This window comes from Sapajus apella, unplaced genomic scaffold (genome assembly GCF_009761245.1).
Source record: "Sapajus apella isolate SASKATOON/1434 unplaced genomic scaffold, GSC_monkey_1.0 scaffold62, whole genome shotgun sequence".
NCBI classification, from domain to species: domain Eukaryota; kingdom Metazoa; phylum Chordata; class Mammalia; order Primates; family Cebidae; genus Sapajus; species Sapajus apella.
The window spans coordinates 19,249,846-19,268,432 of NW_022437002.1; the positions used below are offsets into that span (position 1 = coordinate 19,249,846).

Genomic DNA, 18,587 nt, shown 5'->3' on the forward strand with positions numbered 1-18,587 from the left:
TTTTTTTTTTTTTTTTTTTTTTTTTAATAACTGAGGTCTTCATGCCTGTAAAGTCAGCACTTTGGAAGGCCAAGGCAGGAGAAACACTTGAAGTCAGGAGTTCAAGACCAGCCTGGCCAACATGGTGAAACCCCATCTCTACAAAAATTACAAAATTATCAAAGTACAAAAATTATCAGCTGGAAACACTGAAGACAGAAACAAAAAAAAAAAAAAGAAGAAAAAGAAAAAAAAAAATACAATAATTAGCCAGGTGTGATGGCATGCACCTATAATCCCAGCTACTTGGGAGGCTGAGGTAGGAGGATTGCCTGAACCCGGGAGGTGGAGGTTGCAGTGAACTGAGATCACACCACTGCACTACAGTGACAGAACAAGACACCATCTCAAAAAAGAACTGAGTTCTCCAGGCATCAAACATTATGCCCACTCAATTTTGTCTTTTTTTTTTTTTCCGAAATGGAGTTTCTTTTGCCCAGGCTGGAGTACAGTGGTAAGATCTTGGCTCACTGCAACCTCCACCTCCCAGGTTCAAGCGATATTCCCACTTCAACCTCATGAGTAGCTGGGACTACAGTGTGCGCCACCATGCTCAGCTAATTTTTGTATTTTTAGTAGAGAAGGGGTTTCATCATGTTGGCCAGACTGATCTTCAACTTCTGACCTCAGGTAATTCGCCCACCTGGGACTCCCAAAGTACTGGGATTACAGGCATGAGCCAGCGTGCCGGGCCCTACTACCAATTTTTTGTAGGTGGTGGCACAACTTAAAAAAAGCTTTACATTCAACAAAAATAAACAACTTCATTTTTTACTTTCCCTAGTTATTGAGCAAGCCACTGTATCTCTAGCATATAAACTGCACAATTATTTCATATTACATGGACATTCTGAAAATATACTAATCCAACTAAAATTTAGATTAATGTATCTTTTACTTACCCATATTTATAAGTCCCTTGAATTTGAGAAATATTCAGATTACTGCTCAAATTTCTTGCCAGAGCTGTTGGAATAATGGGGATGGGCTTCACAGGTGTGCATTTAAAGTTATTTGCTAGAGTTACTGCTGCCCAGTGCAAGTCAAAATCCACAGTGTCCAAATTCTCCCTGGAAGTGATATGAGCTCTTAGGGAAAGCAGCTTACCACAGTCCAAGGAATCTTTGCTACATATATGGCACTGTAGAGCCTGAGAAATCAATATTAAATAATTATTTAGAAACTTTGAAATGTGTCCATATCTCTAAAGTTTACTTTCTACTGGTACATATATATATATAAAATCTTACACTAATAAAATTAAATGAGTTCTGATTTACAACATTTCAGTTCCTATTTACTCTACATGACCAAAAGATTATGTGAATAATTATATCAAAGAAAATAAGATTTACTGTCCCAAGCTCCACTACACATTCCCATTATAAATATCCCAGCAGCACTTAAGTCTTATTGGGTAGTCACCCCCAATAAATATTTACTACATGGGGAAAAAATGGTAATAAAATAAATCTTTTTGGGTTTTTTTGAGACAGAGTCTTGCTTTCCTGCCCAGGCTGGAGTGCAGTGGTGGGATCTCAGCTCAATGTAACCTCCGCTTCCTAGGTTCAGGCAATTCTCCTGCCTCTGTCTCCTGAGCAGCTGGGATTTTACACATGTGTGCCACCACACCCGGCTAATTTTTTGTACTTTTACTAGAGATGGGGTATCACCATGTTGACCAGGCTGGTCTTGAAGTCTTGACCTCAAGTGATCAACCCACCTCAGCTTTCCAAAGTGCCAGGATTACAGGTGTGAACCACCACACCTGGCCTCATAAAATAATTCTGATTCAGTCTCAGAGAATCTAAAGTCCATTCCTCTTTGATTCCTTTCTTGTTACCACAAATTGTGAAGTTAGCTCTCCCTCTGTATTTGCTCATGTCCACTATGTCCTTCCTAGTTTCACAGCTACCATTGTACTATAGGTTAATCAATCCCTCTGTAATACGTACCCACCCAACTACTACAATGGCTCCTCTCTCTAACTTCCGTCAGCCCAGCCTATCAGGTTAACTATTTCTGATTTGACAGTATTTCCTTTTTCCAGGAACCTTCAATTACTACATGGTCCACATGACAAAGTTCAAATTCCTTAAGCTGGGAGACAAGGCTCTTTTTTCTTGAGACAGGGTCTTGCTCCCACCAAGGCTGGAGTGCAGTGGTGTGACCATAGCTCATTGCATCCTCAACCTCCTGGGCTCAAGTGATCCACCTGCCTCAGCCTCCCAGAGTGTTGGGATTACAGGCATGGGCCACCATGCCCAGTTGGGGCTCTCTATAATCTGACCAAACTAATACTCCAGTCTGACTACCCACAAATTCAGCAAAAATGTATACCCTAAACATTACCCTAAGTATATCTTGAATTTTCTTATCTTGATTACACTGTTTCTTCTGAAATGACACTCATATCACTTACCTAGAATTTTTGCCCTCAGAAACACATTTAGTTGGATTTTAGGCCCATAATAATCTAATCAAATTATTATTAATAATTCTCAAGTATGGGTTTACTAAAATACAACATATTAAACATAGTTTGATTCTTGTGTTGAATTAAGAATAATCAAGTTATCAATGAATCTCACCTTTAAAGCTGAACTAAAGTCATCTGCACTGTGAACTATCATTTCTCTTGAACAAAGTTCTTGAGTATGAACTTTGCATGGAATCAAAAAGTCCCCAGGAAGAGAAGCAGTAGGGGTTATTTCTAAGCATTCAGGTACTTCTCGACCAGGATCAAAGCGATCTACTGTCAATGTCACACCTTCTTCATCTGTAGAACAAAAATGACAGCCATGATATAGCATACTAATTAAAAATGCGAAATCAACCAAGCAAGGCTACATTTAGGAAAGTACTTTGTTCATACCAATAGTATTACTAAACTTTTAAGTACTAAACTAAAATCTTACCCTATACTAAACTCTTACAATAGTATACAAAACTCTTATTTGCTTATATATTCTTCCATGTGACCAGATAGTAAAGTCTGTAATAGATAGTTTTACCCATCTTCATATCCTTGGTACACAGCAAAGAAAATTGGTACAAAGCAAATACAATAAATAGTTGGCCAAACCAATAAATTCAATTGCAGTCATACAAATAACTTTTAAAAAATGTTTCCTTGTGTCAATGGGGTCTCCTTAAGTTATGCGAGCTGGTCTTGAACTCCTAGATTCAAGCCAGCCTTCTACCTCAGCCTCCCATCTCAGTCTCCCAACATGCTGGGATTACAGAGTGAGCACTGGTCAATTTTTATAAGTGTATTACCTTCGTCTACTGTCAGAGAACCAAGTAAAAAGCATGACGAATTTTTTTTATTCTGCTTAGCATGACGATAAGCAAGTTGGATGGTCTTTTTAGTCACCACAAGCTTTGGATTTCTGAAAAATAACAAGTCTTTTATGAATATGGTGGAACTCATATCTTAAAAAAAAACCCTCCTACCATAAAATGCTGTCTAAATTATAACACACATTTTTAAAAATGTACAAAAAGATCATTGTCAGAAAATCCCATGGTCAAAGGCAGGGGATAGGGATGGCAACCTAGAAACTAGAATGGCAATAAACAGGCATTGAAACTATAGCTGTTCTCCAGGCATTTTGTTAGCTTTATGAACTCAGCAGGTAGGTCTCTTGTTTTGGTAAGTAAATTTTGATTGAAAACAGTCACATCAATTTGTTTACATACTGTGTATGGGCTTCAGATATTAGCATTACAGTAGTGCCCCCTTATCTCTGGGAGGCATGTTCCACACCCCCAGTGGATGTCTGAAACCACAGATAGTAACAAATCCTATGTTTACTATGTTTTTTTCCTATACATACATATCTATGATAAAGCTTAATTTATAAATTAGGCATAGTAAGTGATTAACAACAATAACTAATAAAATAGAATAATTTTAATAGTATACTCTAATAAAAGTTGTATGAAGGTAGTCTCTCTCTCAAAATACTATATTGTACCGTACTGTGGGTAACTGAAACCATGGACAGTGAAACCATGTCTAAAGTGGGGAAACTATTGTATTGAATACAAAATATAGCATGATTTAAATGTTTTTTAAAAATGTAAGAGGAAAACCAAAATATGAGGAAGGAATAAGATACTATGAAAAAAAGACCAGGCAAATTTGAGTAAAAAAGCCATACAGAACTTACAGAAATAAAAAATATAATTTGTAAAAATTCAATGAGTTATAATTGGGTACAGGCACACAAATGTATATTATTATTCTATTAACTATGCATATATACTGTAAGTATCCTTTCATATACATGGTACATGGCCACATTTGAAAAACCTAAACGAATAGGTGAGATGGCAGCTAAGCATAGCTAAAGAGAAAATAAGCAGACTTGAAAAACAATGGAAATTACTCAAAATGTACAAAAAGACAACAATAAAAAAAAATAAAAACAGGTCTAACAATTATTTAGTTGAACTTCCATAAGACTCTCTCTATTTTTGTCAATGGTACCACCCTTCTCTGCTAAATAGTTTTGAGCCTGAATACTTTCTGGCTTGTATCTTTCCTTCAGTTCCTCTATTCAGGCAATCATCAAATACGACAAACTATTTCTTCGAAACACCTTGTTTCATTCTTTCCTCTTGATCTGAATACTGCCACATTGCTCTAAGTCCTTATAATATACATAATAGATGACATTTATGGAACACTTTCTATTCTAGGCTGTGACAATTGCTTCAGAGTCTTATTTAACCCCTACAAGAGAACTATGAAACTGGTATTATAACAGTCATTTTATAAATAAGGAAACTGATCCTTGGCTATTTTACTGAGGTCACATAAATAAGTAGTAGTAGAATCAGGATTTGATTCCCTAGGCAGTCTGGCTCCAGTTACTGTACCTTTTTTTTTTCTTACTTTGTTTTTTTAACTTTTATTTTAATTTTTTATTGAGACAAGGTCTCACCTTGTTGCCCAGGCTCGTTTCAAATTCCTGGCTTCAAGCAATCCTCCTGCCTCAACCTCCCAAAGTGCCGCCAGGATTACAGGTGTGAGCCACCACGCCCAACCCAGTTATAGCACCTTAAACCATTATAGTATACAACTATGTGATTAAAGAAAAGCATCTTGACGCTAGGCTGACTCTAAGCTCTCCCTACAATAATCCATCCATCTTAGAATACTACTTTTAGCTGATTCCCTTTTCAACCTCAGCCCACCTGCACCCAGGTGAAAAAATAAATTAAAAAAAAAAAAAAAATAGAAGAATACTATTTTTAACAAGTAACTTTTATGTATAAAACCTCAACAGATCTATTTTCTATTACTTTATGCCTAAACTTCTTTCTTGTCTTTCTTTCATGTCCCAGATGTAACTACACGATTTTATGTACTCAAAATGTACAAAAAGACAACAATAAAAAAAAATAAAAACAGGTCTAACAATTATTTAGTTGAACTTCCATAAGACTCTCTCTATTTTTGTCAATGGTACCACCCTTCTCTGCTAAATAGTTTTGAGCCTGAATACTTTCTGGCTCTGATCCAGAAAGTATTCCTTCTAATTCCTTCTAATCTGATCCAGTCAAAAATTGGTTTAACCTTCTCAATGTTCTACAAAGACACCATGCTAACACAAAAAACATTTTCTGTATTTATATTTCACCTCTTTTGAATTTCTACAATACTCAGAATTTGCATCAAGCTGGGAAATTAAGATTATCTCTCAAAAGTACAAGGAACAGATGTTAAGAAGCAGCAGAAGGAAAATTTAGCCTGAGAGGAGCTTCTAAAAGAAAAGTAGAGAAAATCTGAGTAATTGATCATAGTAATCAACTTTGCCTTATACATCTTTGTATTATTTCTCTTGTTTATACTGGTTTGAGTTGAAAAAAAGAAACATGTTATACCTGTAGTAACTGAGATGTAAGTAGATGAAATCTCCAACTGGCATTGGATTCCAAAGTGCACATTTTGATGGAGGAAAGTGGAAAGGTACCATTCTGCTTGAAGGAAACCTTTTAAAAAACAATAAAATTAAAGCACAAGGAATAGCAAACTTGGTAGATATTTGGTATGAAACAGTTAACTATCTTTAAAATGATGGTATTTTCAGATTACTTTTGTAATTTTCAAAGAGTTTATATATATAATGTACATATATATATATATTTTTTCAGACGAAGTCTCTCTCTGTCACCTAGACTGGAGTGCAGTGGCGTGATCTGGGCTCACTGCAACCTCTGCCTCCCAGGTTCAAGCGATTATCCTGCCTCAGCTTCCTGAGTAGCTGGGATTACAGGTGTGTGTCACCACGCCCAGCTAATTTTTGTATTTTTAGTATAGACGGGATTTTACCATGTTAGCCAGGCTGGTCTCTAACTCCTGACCTCAAGTCATCCACCTGCCACAGCCTCCCAAAGGGCCAGAATTACAGGAGTGAGCCACCGCGCCTGGTCAAAAAAATACTGTTTCTTTTTTTTTTTTGAGATGGAGTCTTGCACTGTCACCAGGCTGGAGTGCAGTGGCGTGATCTTGGCTCACTGCAACCTCTACCTCCTGGGTTCAAGCGATTCTCCTGCCTCAGCCTTCTGAGTAGCTGGGACTACAGGCATGCACCACCATGCCCAGCTGATTTTTGTATTTGCAGTAGAGACAGGGTTTCACCATGTTGGCAAGGATGGTCTCGATCTCTTGATCTCGTGATCTGCCTGCCTCGGCCTCCCAAACTGCTGGGATTACAGGTGTGAGCCACTGAGACTGGCCCAAAAAATATTTTTTAAAAAAGAAAATTTACTTGTAACTCTACTATCAGGAGAACAAGCACTCAAAATTTGGCGTATTTGTCCATTTTTAATATATGCATATGTAAATTTATGTATACACAAGTTTTTAAAAAAGAACAAGGTATCCCGGGCACACTGGCTCATGCCTGTAATCCAGCACTTTGCGAGGATCACGAGGTCAGAAGTTCAAGACCAGCCTGGTCACACAGTGAAACTCTGTCTCTACTAAAAATACAAAAAAAAGGCGAGGGGCAGTGGCTTATGCCTGTAATCCCAGCACTTTGGGAGGCTGAGGCGGGTGGATTACCCAAGGTCAGCAGTTCGAGACCAGCCTGACTAACATGGAAAAACCCCATCTCTACTAAAAATACAAAATTAGCTGGATGTGGTGGTGCATACCTGTAATCCCAGTGACTCGGGAATTGCTTGAACCTGGAAGGAAGAGGTTGCGGTGAGCCGAGATCATGCCATTGAACTCCAGCCTGAGAAACAAGAGTAAAACTCTGTCTCAAAAAAAAAAAAAAAAAAATTAGCTGGGCGTGGTGGCAGGCACCTGTAATCCCAGCTACTTGGGAGTAAGGCAAGGAGAATCACTTGAACCTGGGAGGCGGAGGTTGCAGTGAGCTAAGCTAGCACCAGTGCACTCCAGCTCACACGAGAGTGCACTCTGTCTCAAAAATAAAGAACAAAACAATCCTATAAAATTCCTTTTAAGTAACAAAAAGTGAATATAAATCATAAATTTACATTTAAATTTAAAACTAAAATCTTTCTATTCTTTTTTCTTTTTAAATAGCAGCGCCTTGCTCTGTTGCCCAAGCTGGAGTGCAGGGATGCAATCATAGCTCATTGCAGCCTTAAACTCCTGGGTTCAAAGGATCTTCCCAATGGAGCCTCCCAAGCAGCTAGGACTACAAATGTGCACCACCATGTGAGGCTTACTTTTATATTCTTTGTAGACACAGGGTCTCCCTATGTTCCCCAGGCTGGTCTTGAACTCCTGGTTTCAAGCAATCTTCCCACCTTGGCCTCCCAAAACATTGGGATAATAGGCATGAGCCATGGCTCCTGGCCTAAAATCTGTCTTTCTGAACTAATGTCCAGATAAGTGCTAGATAATAACCAATAGTTATGAATAGCAAAAAAAAATCTTAATAGATTCTTAATTATTTTCCAGTGTTTCCAAATTTGGTATTTTGGAATACCAAAATACAGCACAAGTTTAATTACTAAAGCATCAAAAGGACATAATTATAAATAATTCCTCAACAAAGATCCCAGGGGCAGTGTAAAGCAATGTTTCAATATTAAATCACATAGGGTACCATCAAAAAGTTTTCATTTTACGTAAGTATATAACACAAGAAAACCACAATAAGAAAAAGACAGTGGGGCTGGGCCTGGTGGCTCACATCTATAATGTCAGCAGTTTGGGAGGCCGAGGCAGGTGGATCACCTGAGACCAGGAGTTCGAGACCAGCCTGGCCAACATGGTGAAACCCTATCTCTACTAAAAATACAAAAATAGTCAGGTGTGGTGCACCTGTAGTCCCAGCTACTCAGAAGGTTGAGACACAAGAATCACTTGAACGCAGGAGGCAGATGTTTCAGTGAGCTGAGATCACGCCACTGCACTCCAGTCTGGGTGACAAGGGCGAAACTCCATCAGGAAAAAAAATTAGCTGGGCATGGTGGCACATGCCTGTAATCCCAGCTACTCAGGAGGCTGAGGCATGAGAATTTATTGAACTAGGGCAGCAGAGGTTGCAGTGAGCTGAGATTTCACCACTGCACTCCAGCCTGTGCAACAGAGCAAGACTCTGTCTCGAAAAAAAAAAAAAAAAAAAGACAATGGAGAGAAAAAAAGAGACCAGAGAGAAAAATATCATCCAAAGTAACATGAAAGTAAAGCAAGAAAGCTCTCACATAGAGCTACCTACAATAATGCATTTGTATGATGGGAGATGATTAAATAGTTAAACCGATAGAATATTTACCATATACTAAGAATATCTAGTTCTAGATCTTTTTTAAAAAACCTCTTTCTTTTGTAAAGATCTTACTTTCATGTATCATCTGATGAAGCTTCTCAACTCAAACACCAGCCTCAGTTTACTGATCACCTTCCATTTACTAGGCATTCTACTTGGCACTTTATAAACACACACACAAACACAGTTTTTAATACACACACACACACACACACACACACACACACACACACACACACACACACACACACACACACAGTGTTCTATATATGTATTGAATACTGGGCTACATCATAGTCCACAGTATTTCTAAAGCCCAACCTATACTACTTCAGGTTTACTGCCTCAGTAGTAGAGTAGAAGTCAACCTTAAGTCATAGCTATACCACTTTACCATTTCTCACTAAAAGTTCCAGAAACACTTTATCATACACTCTACTGATAACAAAATGTAACCTTCCTAATTTCATAAAGCAATTTAATAGCAGAGCTGAGATCTGAATTTAAGTGCATCTGATTTCAAAGTTTATACTTGTAAAAGCTGAATTATATAGTAGTTTCGAGCTTGGGTTCAAATTCTGGCTCCATCATATTTCTGCTCTGTGTTTTCAAATCCTTATATATGCTGAGTTCATAATAGGTATATGAAGGATTTTTAATCCCCTCATTGTGAGACAGGACAGTCTGGTTAAGAAATTTGTTAAAGTCACAAAGCTAGTAAGTAACAAGACTCTCATTTCTGTCTCTCATATTTATCACTTATCTATCAGTAAGAGGCAGTATAACACAAGGAGGCTGGAAATCAACTGCTTGGGTCTAGAACCTGGCTTCAAAATTTGCTACCTGTGTGATCATGATCAAATTGATTAATTTTTCTTTGCCTTGCTTTCCTCATATTAAATGGAATATCAGTACCTCCTTGTAGAGGTGTAGTGAATATTAAATGAGTCAATATATGTAAAGTGCTCAAAGCAATTTCTACTTCATGTAAGTATTCAGTGTTAGCTATTTCTTTTTTACCCTCAATAGTTCACAGTACCGTTAAAGCCCAACCTACACTACTTCAGGTTTACTTCCTCAGCAGTATAGAGCAGAAGTCAAGCCAACTTTAAGTCCTGGCTATATCACCTACTAACTGTATGACCTTGAATTGGTTAATCTATCCCTGCTACAGTTTCCTCATTAAAACAAAAAATATGGATAATAATAGTACCTGGGGAGTGGGGGGCTGGGGGAGGGATAGCATTAGGAGAAATATCTAATATAGATGATGCGTTGATGAGTACAGCAAACCACCATGGCACATGTATACTTATGTAACAAACTTGCACATTTTGCAAATGTATCCCAGAACCTAAAGTATAATAAATAAATACATAAATAAAAATAATAGTACTTGTGTCTCATAGGTTTGTTGTAAGGATTAAATAATAATGCACACAAATTTCTCATCATAGCACCTAGGACATAATTTCAAGACTTCAATAAACGCTATTATTAGTCTTTTTCTTCATCTGGAGTATACAGGCAGACTTTAATGGCAGAGGAGTCACAAACAAACTTGTGCCTCAAAGCTGGGTGCAAAATTTTGCATGTATGTATATAAGTGCTTTGTTTTTTTTTTTTTTGAGACAGAGTCTCAATCTGTTGCCCAGAGAATGCGGTGGCACAATCTTAGCCCACTACAACCTCTGTCTCCTGGGTTCAAGTGATTTTCCTGCCTCAGGCTCCTAAGTAGCTAGGATTACAGGCATGTGCCACCACGCCCAGCTAATTTTTGTATTTTTAGTAGAGATGGGTTTTTGCCATGTTGGCCAGGCTGATCTTGAACTCCTGACCTCAGGTGATCTGCCCACCCCGGCCTCCCAAAGTGCAGGGATTACAGGTCGTGAGTCACTGCACCCGGCCTGTAAGTGCTGTCTCTTAGGGAATAAGATTTATGGCTCTTTTCAAATATTCAAAGAGATCTGTCACATGCTATTCCCACACACACACACTAATCAGAACTGCTGTCCTAAACCCCAGAGATTACAGAAATCCAGAGGTCATTAAATAAGTGAAAGAAACTAGAGAGTTGAATAAACCAGGAATAACTGTTTAAATGACATGACTATATATCTTGCCTAAAATGTAAGAAATGAATTTGACTCCATAGTCAATCTGACAATAAAATTAAAAACAGTTTATCCAAAAGATGAGCAATAACAAATGATAGTGAGGATATGGAGAAAAGAGAACTTTCATATTCCGTTGGTGGGAATGTAAATTAATATAACCACTATGGAGAACAGTTTGGAGGTTCCTCAAAAAAACCTAAAAATAGGCCAGGTGCAGAGGCTCATGTCTGTAATCCCAGCACTTCAGGAGGCAGAGGTGGGCGGATCACTTGAGGTCAGGAGTTCTAGACCATCCTGGCTAACATGGTGAAACCCCATCTCTACTAAAAATACAAAAAATTAGCCAGGCGTGGTGGCATGGGCTGTTAGTCCCAGCTACTCGGGAGGCTGAGGCAGGAGAATCACTTGAACTCAGGAGGCAGAGGTTGCAGTGAGCCTAGATTGTGCCACTACACTCCAGCCTTGGCAACAGAGTGAGACTCTGTCTAAAAAAAAAAAAAAAAAAAAAAATACTAACTAAAAATAGAGCTACCATATCATCCAGCAATCTCACTGCTGAGAATATATCCGAAAGAAAGGAAATCAGTATATCGAAGGTATATCTGCACTTCCATGTTTGCTGCAGCACTGTTCACAATAGCCAATATTTGGAAGCAACCTAAGTGTCCATCAACAGATAAACAGATAAAGAAAATGTCGTATTTATACACAGTGAAGTACTATTCAGCCATAAAAAAGAATACATTCCTGGTCAGGCACAATGGTTCAAACCTGTAATCCTAGCACTTTGGGAGGCCAAGGCAGGTGGTTAACTTGAGACCAGGAGTTCAAGACCAGCCTGGCCAACATAGTGAAACTCTATCTCTACTAAAAATATAAAAGTTAGCTGGGCACAGTGGCACACACCTGCAATTCCAGCTAGTCAAGTGGCTGGGACACAAGAATCACTTGAACCTGGGAAGCAGAGATCGCAGTGAGCATAGATGGCGCCCCCGCCCTCCAGCCTGGGCAACAAAGTGAGATTGTGCCTCCAAAAAAGTAAAAATAATAATAACAATAATTAAAAGTGTACAATTGGATTGTTTGCAACACAACGCTTAAGGAAATGGGTATCCCATTTCGCATATGCGATTATTACACATTGCATGCCTTATCAAAATATCTCATGTACCCCATAAATATATACACCTACTGTGTACCCACAAAACTTTAAAAATTTTTTCTTTTTTTTTTTTTTTTTTACTGATTACGCTAATAAAATTTTTTAATAATTAAAAACAATATATTGAATTTGTTACACAACTGTACCTTTCTTTTTTTGTTGTTTTTTGAGATAGAATCTCCCTCTATTGCCAGACTGGAGTGCAGCGGCGTGATCCCAGCTCACTGCAACTTCTGTTTTCCGGTTTCAAGCGATTCTCCTGCCTCAGCCTCCCTAGTAGCTGGGACTACTGGCATGCACCACTATGCCCAGCTAATTTTTTTGTATTTTTACTAGAGACGGGGTTTTACCATGTTGGCCAGGATAGTTTCCATCTCTTGACCTCGTGATTCGCCCACCTGGGCCTCCCAAAGTGGCAAGAGCCACTGCGCCCGGCCACAACTGTACCTTTCTAAGAATAGATGTTGACAAAATTTTTCTGTCAACATGGGGTTTTGCCATGTTTTCCAGGCTGATGTTGAACTCCTGAGCTCAAGCAATCTGCCCACCTCAGCCTCCCAAAGTGCTGGGATTACAGGCATGAGCCACCTTGCCCACCGACAAATTTTCAAATAACGGGTGGCAATGGGGTAGAACACAAAGGCCAAAATTAAAGGAGAAGGAATATGATAGCCTCCTTGGGTCACGTTTCCCATTATCTTCATCAAGAACATCTGGCACAAGGAAAGACATTACAGAGAATAAAGGCAATTCATGAATGCAATTCTAGTTTGGAAGAAAAAAAATTCACATGTCAGCATTAATTGTTGTTCCCTAGGGGAAAAAAAGAGCAATAAATAATCCAAAAAGCCAAACAATACAAGCCGACTTGCCCAGTTCCCATAGTAATGACAGACTGAGAAAACTGGGAGACAGGTGGCAAGCTCCTACTTCCCAGAAAAGCTTAGGAACATCTGAGGAAACTTGGTATGTCTAATGTGAAATTATTCCCATCAAGGAATTAGTATTTGTAAGAGAGAAGGAACCCAACCATTTTCCCACTTATTTAGGAAATAAACAAACCCATGTAATTTTTTAGCCTCCTAAGAAGTTCAGGTACTATTTCCCATCAATAAAAAGATCCGTGTAACTAAAATAGAGGGAACATAGCTAGTATTTACTGAGTGCCTATTACGTACCAGACCCTCTAGTTTAGTAATCTTATTTAACCCTTCATAATAATCTTCTGTGAGACAGATTACCATCCTCATTTTACAGATGAGGAACTGAGGCTTAGTTCACTTGATCAAGGTGACCCACCTAACAAGTGGTAGAGCTTGAATATGGTCCCAGAATTTCCTGATTTTAAGATTCTGTTCTTTTTCTCTTCCAACCTATGTTCCCCAGTTATGTGAACAGCTGTAAAACAAACATATTAAAAAATACACCTATACCTGGTATTCATCTGGGGCCATGCAAGAGGATATGTAGGCTCCATGATATCTGGTGAATGATTTTTAAAATTTCAAATCCTCAGTATCCTAAAGAATTAAAGAGAATATTACTAATGAATGATTAAAAACAAGGAAGAAAAATATGATTTAACCACATTAAAATTACAGGCAAAATTAGGTTACTTATATGAAATGTAACTATAGATTAACAAGATTAAATGTTTGTAGATTCTGACAATCATTTTCATACTTTAGAGTCATTCTGCCAATAAATTACTGTTAATACTTATTCTAGGCAGTAAAATCTACAAATATATCTATTCCTTAAGGAAAGCTCAGATTCTGCCCCAAAACCTTCGTATCAACTTAGTGAGCTGGGTAGAGCAGGTAATATTAAATGTATGAGATTTTGCCTTACAACTCTCATAAAACCATGAAGCAGGAGAAAAGAATGATTTGGGCTAGGTATTTATTAAGCCTATAATGAAGTCATTAAAGAATCTTCAGCAGAAAAAAAAATACTGCATTCCCACAAATTGACTTGTGTCAGGGAAAAATCAGTTTCTTTTGTTTTTGTTTTTTTGAGGAGTCTCACTCCGTTGCTAGGCTGGAGTGCAGGAGTGCAATCCGAGCTCACTATGACCCGCCTACCTGGTTCAAGTGATTCTTTTTTTTTTTTTTTGAGACAGAGTCTCACTGTATCGCCAGGCATCAGGCTGGAGTGCAGTGGCACAATCTCGGCTCACTGCAACCTCCGCCTCCCAGATTCAAGCAGTTCTCCTACCTCAGCCTCCCAAGAAGCTGGGACTACAGGCGCACGCCACCACGCCCAGCTAATTTTTGTCATTTTAGTAGAGACAGGCCATGTTGGCCAGGATAGTCACGATCTCTTGACCTCGTGATCTGCCCGCCTTGGCCTCCCAAAGTGCTGTCAAGCGATTCTTCTGCCTCAGCCTCCTGAGTAGCTGGGACTACAGGCATGTGCCACCACGCCCAGCTAATTTTTGTATTTTTAGTAGAGACCAGGTTTCACCATGTTGGCCAAGATGGTCTCAATCTCTTGACCTCATGATCTGCCTGGGCTCCCAAACTGCTGGGATTACAGGAGTGAGCCACCGTAGTAGTGTGATCTCCACTCACTGCAACCTCTGCCTCCTAATTTCAAGAGATTCTCCTGCCTCAGCCTCCTGAGACTACAGGCGCCCGCCACCACACCCGCTAATTTTTTTCTGTATTTTAGTAGAGATGGGGTTTCACCATGTTGGCCAGGATGATCTTGATCTCCTGACCTTGAGATTCGCCCGCCTCAGCCTCCCAAAGTGCTGAGATTACAGGCACACCACACCGGGCCCCATTGTTCTTTTTTTAAACTCCACATGCTCTCTTTGGGTACTCTCCTTCACTCCCACTGCTTCTATATCCACCTATCTATAGCAAACCTTTAGCTTCTGAGTTTTACCCCTTCCTTCCTCCCCGCTTCCCTCCCTCCCTCCCTCCCTCCCTCCCTCCCTTCCTTCCTCTGGTCTTCTGAGTTTCTCTCTCTCTCTCTCTTTCTTTCTTTTCTCTGTAGCCCAGGCTGAAGTACAGTAGTGCAATCTCTCCTCACTGCAATCTCTGCCTCCTGGGCTCAGGTGATCCTCCCAACTCAGCCTCCCAAATAGCTGGGACCACAGCTGTTCACCACCACACTTGGGTAATTTTTTGTATTTTTTGTAGAGACAGGGTTTCGTCAAATTGCCCAGGCTGGTCTGGAACTCCCGGACTAAAGTAACCCATCCGCCTTAGCCTCACAAAGTGCTGGGATTACAGGCATGAGCCACCACGCCCAGCTGTTTCAAATCCGTATTTCTAACTGCCCGCTGGACAGTTCCATCTAAGTATTAGCAAAGCAAAACACAGACCTCATAGACCTTTCTTTACAGTTTACTATGTCCTATATTCTTTCAAGTCTTAAAGTTCTTTAGGTCCTGCACATTCTGTATCAATTCTAGCAAAAAGAAACTGTCAAAGAAAAAAAAAGAAAGAAAGAAACTGTCTGAGGCCAAGCATGGTGGCTCGCGCCTGTAATCCCAGCACTTTGGGAAGCGGAGACGGGTGGATCACCTGAGGTCAGGAGTTCGAGACCAGCCTAGCCAACATGGTGAAACCCATCTCTATTAAAAATACAAAAATCACCCGGGCGTGATGGGGTGTTGCTGTAATCCCAGCTTCTAGGGAAGCTGGGGCAGGAGAATCGCTTGAACCCAGGGGGCGGAGGTTGCAGTGAGCCGAGATCACATAACTTCACTCCAGCCTGGGCCAAAGAACGAAACCCGTCTCAAAAAGAAAAATAAATAAAATAAAAATAATAGCCGATGGCTCTTCTTTATATACAGAATAAAGGACCTTTACAATCCAGCCCCACTCTATTATTCCAACCTGAACCCCCATCCACTCACCCTACATTCCAGCCAAACTGAACTCCTTTCAGTCCCCCAGTTTCAGTATCTGCACAGGCTGCTCCCTTAACTGGGAATATCCTGGTAAACCCCCGCCATCCCTCCCAATCCAACTCGAATGTCACTTCCTCTGTGAAATCTTCTCGCAGACACCCTGGTGATGGGACTGCCGTCTCTGTGTTAACACGCACAGCATTCTCGAACTTTGCTGTTTACACTTTACTTCCAGTAGGCCATGAACATCAAACTTTAGCTGATCAGAATCTGAGCCAGAAATTGTGAGGAATGCAAGAGCGAGGATTCAAGGTTTCAGTCCTCAAGAAATTCCCACCGTAAAAACAACTTTAAATGGCACCTTATCGACTGCAAAACACTTTCACATACCTTAGCTCAGGGAATTAGTGGTCCGCTTAATTTCTCCCACTAGGTCCCGTTCTCGTCATAGGCTCCAGGCTCCTGGAGGACTGAACCCACTACAGGGCTTTGAATGTTACCCACCAACCTTCCCCGGGCCTCGCTGCCGTCCTTCAGGGGGAACCAGAAACACAAAACTACACTTACCTCAAACTCCGCAGAGCTGGGGTCTGTTGGTAGGGACCAACTCCAGGGAGCGCCTCCGCCGACTCCGGCCCCGCCTCTGGGACGTTGGGGTCGCGGGAACTGAGGCGGCAAACACAAGCTCGCGAAACCGAAGGCCGCGCCTCGCCCGCTGACTGGTCAGAGACTCCGCCAGTCAGGGAGCGGGGGCGGTGCTGGAGCCCCGGGCACGGTCGTCGTGACGTATTGGTTTCCCAACCAATCAGCGTCCCGCACTCGTTCCTCGCTCGACCAATCCCAAGTCTTCTTAGAGAACTGCAGGCGCACTCGGCGCTCCAGGATCAAGATTCTGAGGATTTAAACCCTCCATTTCCTCAACGGTTAAGTTCCGGGGCGGGGTAGGCCTTGCGCAAGCGCAATGGAAAGCCCAGCTAGGTAGACTGAGGAGCTACTGGCTCATGAAGCCGGAAGTGCCCTATACGACAGTCATCGGTCGGCGACTGGAAGCGGACACCGGAAGAACAGTTTTCAAACTCTGCATGAAAGCACAAAAGACAGAGGAAGTTAGAGTTCTTCCGGTTTCTTACTTTTTAATTTTTATTTTAAAATTTACGTTTTTTATTTTTCCTTTTTCTGACCGCTTACTCTCAAGTTCTAGATTTCTTCTAGTTTGTTTCCTAGGAAGCCATCTGTCTTAGTGACATAATTTTTTTTTTTTTTTGAGGCGGGGTCTCACTGGAAATCACACAGGCTGGAGTGCAGTGGCACAATCATAGCTCACGGCAACCCCAACCTCCTGGGCCCAAGTGATCCTCCCACCTCAGCCTCCAAGTAGCTGGGACTACAGGATGGTGCCACCACACCCAGCTTTTTTTTTTTCCCAGTAGAGACGTACTCTCTATTATATATTGTCCAGTCTGGTATTGAACTCCTAGCCTCAAGTACTGGGGCCCCAAAGTGCTTGGATTCCCAAAGTGCCGGGATTGCAGGCATGAGCCACAGCACCAAGACTACTATGCACACTTGATATAATGTGATTAAAATGGCACTTTAAGCTGGGCGCAGTAGCTCACGCCTGTAATCCCAGCACTTTGGGAGGCTGAGACAGGTGGGTGACTTGAGGTCAGGAGTTCGAGACCAGCCTGGCCAACAGGGGGAAACCCCATCTCTACCAAAAAATATAAAAATTAGCTGGGCGTGGTGGGGCACACTTGTAGGCCCAGCTACTCGGGAGGCTGAGGTGGGAGAATGGGTTGAACTCAGAAGGCAGATGTTGTAGTGAGGTGAAATCACACCACTGTACACCTGCCTGGGCGACAGAGTGAGATTCCATTCAAAAAAAAGGTCAGGGGGCACTGTATCTCTGTGGTCTTCCTCCCAATAACCTATAACTTTGTATTATCCTGAGAAAGACGGACAGATTCCAATAGTGAGGAATCCTGTAAAATGCCTGACCTGTACTCCTCAAAACTATTAAACTCATCAAAAACAAGGAAATCCTGAGAGACTGCCAGAGTCAAGAGGAGCTTAAAGAGATGTGACAACTAAATGTAGTGTGGTATCATAAGGCAGGCGGGTCATGAGGTCAGCAGTTCGAGACCAACCTGGCCAACATGGTGAAAACCAGTCACTACTAAAAATACAAAAATTAGCCTGTAGTTCCAGCTACTTGGGAGGCTGAGGCATAAGAATCACTTGAACTTGGGAGGTGGAGGTTGCAATAAGCAGAGATTGCACCACTGCACTCCAGCCTGGGCGACAGAGCGAGACTCCATCAAGAAAAAAAAGACCTACTATATACTAAGCTTTGTGCTAGATGGTATGGGGAGTTGAAAGGACATGATAAGCATAGAACAGGGAAGGCACAATGTTATAGGCTATGTAATAAGAGATAATTACCCAAAGCAAATATGAATAATTGATAGATGACAGGCCAATTTAAATAGAGTGAATATATACCACACCAATCTTTGATCCCTGTTCATATATATTTATGTGTAATTTCAAGACACTGTGGAATTGCTATTATTTTTTGCCCTTACAGAGAAAAGCTACTGGTTTTATTTTTCAAATTTCCAAGTGCTTTACTTTCCTTCACA

The 18,587-nt window shown here is 40.6% G+C and overlaps 1 protein-coding gene across 3 annotated transcripts in view; it reads right to left on the reverse strand.

Annotated features, from left to right (window-relative positions):
- Window positions 1-17,035, reverse strand: part of STIL (STIL centriolar assembly protein) — a 59,781-nt gene extending 42,746 nt beyond the window's left edge. For 2 of the 3 annotated variants that reach the window (XM_032247510.1, XM_032247511.1), the window contains exons 1-6: window positions 16,513-17,035; window positions 13,514-13,600; window positions 5,935-6,042; window positions 3,319-3,431; window positions 2,631-2,818; window positions 942-1,189 (exon numbers count right to left, since the gene is read on the reverse strand). In XM_032247510.1, the coding sequence (XP_032103401.1) occupies window positions 942-1,189; window positions 2,631-2,818; window positions 3,319-3,431; window positions 5,935-6,042; window positions 13,514-13,557 (701 nt within the window). In that variant the 5' untranslated portion in view covers window positions 13,558-13,600; window positions 16,513-17,035. Of the gene's footprint in view, window positions 1-941; window positions 1,190-2,630; window positions 2,819-3,318; window positions 3,432-5,934; window positions 6,043-13,513; window positions 13,601-16,512 lie in introns of those variants that run through there. The other variant, XM_032247512.1, reaches the window with a different exon arrangement.
- Between the last annotated feature and the right edge of the window lie 1,552 nt (window positions 17,036-18,587).